This window comes from Myotis brandtii, unplaced genomic scaffold, assembly GCF_000412655.1.
Source record: "Myotis brandtii unplaced genomic scaffold, ASM41265v1 scaffold247, whole genome shotgun sequence".
Taxonomy (NCBI): Eukaryota; Metazoa; Chordata; class Mammalia; order Chiroptera; family Vespertilionidae; genus Myotis; species Myotis brandtii.
In genome coordinates this window covers 2,874,484-2,879,117 of record NW_005359352.1, presented here as the reverse complement: position 1 = coordinate 2,879,117, position 4,634 = coordinate 2,874,484, and the positions used below count along the sequence as shown (strand labels likewise).

General features: G+C 57.0%; 1 protein-coding gene across 13 annotated transcripts in view; it reads right to left on the bottom strand.

The window, feature by feature from the left end:
- Nucleotides 1-6: 6 nt before the first annotated feature.
- Nucleotides 7-4,634, bottom strand: part of MYT1L (myelin transcription factor 1-like) — a 305,434-nt gene continuing 300,806 nt past the window's right edge. For 12 of the 13 annotated variants that reach the window (XM_005867251.2, XM_014540567.1, XM_014540573.1 and 9 more), the window contains 3 exons: nucleotides 2,929-3,032; nucleotides 2,033-2,176; nucleotides 7-1,681 (listed from right to left, as the gene is read on the bottom strand). In XM_005867251.2, coding sequence (XP_005867313.2) covers nucleotides 1,541-1,681; nucleotides 2,033-2,176; nucleotides 2,929-3,032 — 389 coding nt within the window. In that variant the 3' untranslated portion in view covers nucleotides 7-1,540. The remainder of the gene's footprint in view (nucleotides 1,682-2,032; nucleotides 2,177-2,928; nucleotides 3,033-4,634) is intronic. The other variant, XM_014540575.1, reaches the window with a different exon arrangement.

Genomic DNA, 4,634 nt, shown 5'->3' with positions numbered 1-4,634 from the left:
GGCGTCGCGAGGCTGGGACGCGGATTGCACACCTCTGCTCGGACACAGAGGACAGGTGAGTGCAAATAGTCGACTGGCACGTTGTGGGGACAATGACCCTGTAAGTCCTGTTCTGCTAAAAATATTTTTTTAATTTTTACAAAACCCATCTTTTTTTCATAACAAAAATGTAAAGTACTTTTGTACTTCCTGTGTGACATCTAGACATGGAAGGAAGTGATGCCATGATACGGCCGGGAGTCCTCGGGGCAGACCGGTCAGTCTCGGGTCGTCGGGGACACGGTGGTCTCCAGGGGCAGACACGTCGGGGGAGCTCGCGGCAGAGAAAGTGCTGAAGTACATCCAGGACACCTGCTTGGATGGCACCGTCCTCGGGCGGCTTGGGCAGCAGCTGGCAGCCCTCCGGGCCGCTGCCTCCACACAGGCAGGGCTCCAGGGCGTGGGGAGAGCCCTCAACGTGGCCAAAGGCTCACCAAAGCCTGAGTCGGCGGGAGACAGGGTTCTGAGCAGCTTTGCCACCGAATCCAGCAGAAAATTCAGTCCTGTAACTTGAAGACTCACAAGTCCTTTCCCTTTATGCCCCAAACGCAAAATAATAACAACAGCAACGACAGTGTTGAAGGTGGAGGGGAAATAAATACTCGTAAATGATCTCTGAGCTCTGAGCGCGGGCTCCTTGGCCAGGCCTCCCTGCAGCAGAGCCAGTGGAGGCAGGGACGCGGGAGGGCGGCTCGGAGTTCACTGCGGGGAGAGGTCTTCGCTGCCTCCTGCGGCCCCTGCGGGAGCTCCGTTCCCAGGTCTCACCTGCCACTCAGGAGCAAACCAGAAAGTGCTGTGTAAGCTGCTTTGCATCTTCTGCCAAGTGTCCATGGCTTGATGTTCTTACAACAAATTACTTATCTCATTTCTTACAGTTAATCCATATGCCATTTCCTTGGAATGCAAAAAACCTCACTTATTGCCCCCACCATACACCATCCTCCTAAAACAAACAAACAAAAAAATCACATAATATTTCCAAGCATTGTTCAAAAATAAAGCATTTTTTGCAAACAATTCTTGCTATGAAACAATATGCACACAAAATGTACTTCTTAAATTCCATAAAATCCTCCAACACGAGGTGAAATGACGATGTCTGAAACGTGGCTGCACCACCTCACGGTCATTCAAAGCCGTTTCTTTTTGTCCATTTCAGTTCAAATACTAAAACATTTAACCGCTAAGCATTAAAAAGAATGTACACTCTATTGTGATCAGCTTACCTCTTCAGAAATATATATATCCCCCCCATGTGCATACATTAGCAGCTATGAACATGACATGGAGAACCACACTATGTCGGCTCATGGGAAACGTACGCAACGTGAATGTGTCCACACTATGTGCAGGTGCTACTGTGAGAGCGGGACGTGAGGCCATGGAGTCTCTGGGCGGGACACTCGGACAGACATGCGCACGGATGCGCTCGGGCGGGGCAGCAGCAGGGCGACAGGCGTCCTTTCTAGCAGGTTCCGCCACTACGTCACTGAGCAGCTGGTCAGACCTGAATTCCTCTCACAGCCTGCTTTATATTTTCCAGGAGGGCTTTATTTTCTGGGCTCTGATAACGATCTTGATTTGTATACATGTCCGTCAAAGTAGTCACGTATGCATCAAAATTTTGTTCATTGATTGGGTCCTACGAGATATTAAATAGTAGTTCATACACAGCTTTTATTTTCTTAATAGGAATTCACATCAGCATAAAAAGCATCCCAGCCTAGACCACTGTCTGCACCATCTTAAGGCCTCCTCGGAGCACACGTACTCTACGGGCGCCCTGACCAGCCACCAGCGCTCTAAGCAGGCAGCGCCACAGCGGCGTCTCCGCGAGCGGGCGTCTCACCACAGACATCTCCTCCCGGTGGCTGGGCAGCCACCAGTGCCGCCTGCACTCAGTCACTCACCACAGCGGCAGCTGGGTGTCAGCCAGACTGTGGGTCAGGGGCTGGCCAGGTGGGCAGCGCAGGGAGAAGACTCGGTCACTTACCATGTGCGGCAGCTGGATGTTGGCCAGACTGTGGATTAGCGACTGGCTCAGGTTCGCCAGCTCGTGCAGCAGAGACTCGTTCTGCTGCTCGATCACTTTGTTCTCCTCCTCGATGGTCTTCAGGCTGCTCTCCATGGTGGTGATCTGAGAGGCACAAAGTGTGGACACAGGGAGCTGGGCTCCACCCCGCAGGGAGGGGCACGTCTACCGATGCAAAGAGAGGACCTCTTTGCTTAAATAAAAAGGCTTCAAAGGTTAAGAATCTGTCATTTTAAGGGGTTGGCCTTCCTGCTCATCCCACACAAACACCAGCAACCAGGTGACCGATGGCCACTGGCTCCAGCAACGCCCCCCCTTAACTGCAGAGACCGATGTGGGGGAAACACAGGGAAAATGAGCAAAGCCAAAGGGCACCTCCCAGTGCTGGTCCCTGGCTGTGTCCCTGAGGTGACAGGAAGGGGCTGGAGCCCAGGTGGCAGGAAGGGGCTGGAGCCCAGGGGGCAGGAAGGGGCTGGAGCGCAGGGGGCAGGAAGGGGCTGAAGCCCAGGGGGCAGGAAGGGGCTGGAGCGCAGGGGGCAGGAAGGGGCTGAAGCCCAGGGGGCAGGAAGGGGCTGGAGCGCAGGGGGCAGGAAGGGGCTGAAGCCCAGGGGGCAGGAAGGGGCTGGAGCCCAGGGGGCAGGAAGGGGCTGGAGCGCAGGGGGCAGGAAGGGGCTGAAGCCCAGGGGGCAGGAAGGGGCTGGAGCTCAGGGGGCAGGAAGGGGCTGGAGCACAGGGGGCAGGAAGGGACTGGAGCACAGGGGGCAGGAAGGGGCTGGAGCATAGGGGGCAGGAAGGGGCTGGAGCTCAGGGGGCAGGAAGGGGCTGGAGCGCAGGTGGCAGGAAGGGGCGAGACTGACCTGAGTCCTGAGCTTGATCATGTCGGCCTCCATCTGTGAGTTGGACTCGTTCAGCTCCTTGATTTCTTCGTCCAGCTGTTTGATTTCTTCGTCATTCTCTATCCCTGCCCCGGCGAACATAAACCAAGTGCATTACAACTCTGCTCAGGGAACCACGTGAGAATTCCCAGTTTTCTTATTTAAGACTGGTGACCCGGTGCATGGATTCGTGCACATTGAAAGGAAGTTAATTAGGAGGTGGCTGATGGGGCGGGACTGGGCGAGAGGGGCCGGACACGCCCTGGAGCCAACCTCCCTCGGTCCCTCCCCGGCGCCTGCGGAGTGAGCGGGGTCCCTCCGGCAGGTGGGGTCCCTCGGCCTGGCCTGTGGGGATTGGGCCGAAACCGGCTCTCCAACTTCCCCTGAGGGGTCCCTGAGTGTGAGAGGGCACTCTGCAAAGTTGCTGTCGTACAGGGTGTGGAACACAAACACAAGTGTGCAGTAACCAGATTCAGGGCTGACAGTGCCCCAGCAACAACATAACCCACAGCTGATGCGCCCCACGAGGAATCGGGCTCCCTCCTCTCTGGTTTCGGGGTGCATCATCCGAGAACCCGCTGCTGCCAAGTCACTGCAGCTCGGCAGCTCCTGCATTGAGCGTCTGCCCCCTGGTGGTCAGTGTGCATCATAGCACCCGGTCGGATGGGTGGACACTTAGCATATTAGCCTTTTATATAGATAGAAAATAGTCATGTTTGCGTGTCCTTCCGTCCCCAACCACTGCCCTCCTTTCAATTAAGGCCCTAAAACCAGACACCATCAGCCGGGGTGCGCAGACCACACTGAGGGTCACCCTCCCGGTGACTGACTGGAGCCGCGGGGGTGACCTCACGCGGCCAGGAGCGCGCTCGGGGACGCAAACTTTCCTTGGCTCTGCGTTTGTCCTGAGGGGCCAGAGTGCTGGTTGGGGTTACAGGTCACTTTTGGCAAGTGGGCGCGTGCACAGGGATGGAACTGCAGGTCCCCGAGGCTGGCACGTCCTCCACACCGATGGGGCAGCAGCACTCAGAGGAATGGACTTTGCAGACGGATCAGGAACCCCAGGCCTGGGGGGCTCAGAGTGAAAGCGGAGCAGAGGAGCCCGATTCTGCTCCTTGGGGGAGGCCGGATGAGGGCAGAGGCACCAAAGGGGAGTCTTGGGGAGAAACCGCTGGAACCCCTGGTGTGGGACCCCTGAGACACTGCTGTGACTGGTAAGGTGATGGGTGCTTGGGGAGGACTCTCCCGGGTTAACAGGCTTTATCGTAAGGGACAGACCTGGTCCGTCCCACTTGGTCTCTAACTGTGCTCGGATATGGTGAAGCCAGACCACCGAGCGCCGGCCTGTGACTGTGGCCAGTCCTGAGCCGGGGTGGGGTGGGTGTGGGTGTGGGTGGTGTGGGTGTGAGCGGTGTGGGTGATATGGGGGTGGGTGGTGGTGTGGGTGGTGGTGGTGTGGGTGGTAGTGGTGTGGGTGGTGGTAGTGGTGTGGGTGTGGGTGATGTGGGGGTGGGTGGTGGTGTGGGTGGTGGTAGTGGTGTGGGTGGTGGTAGTGGTATGAGTGTGGGTGATGGGTGTGGGTGGTGGTAGTGGTGTGGGTGTGGGTGATGTGGTGTGGGTGGTGGTAGTGGTGTGGGTGGTGGTAGTGATGTGGGGGTGGGTGGTGGTGTGGGTGGTGGTAGTGGTGT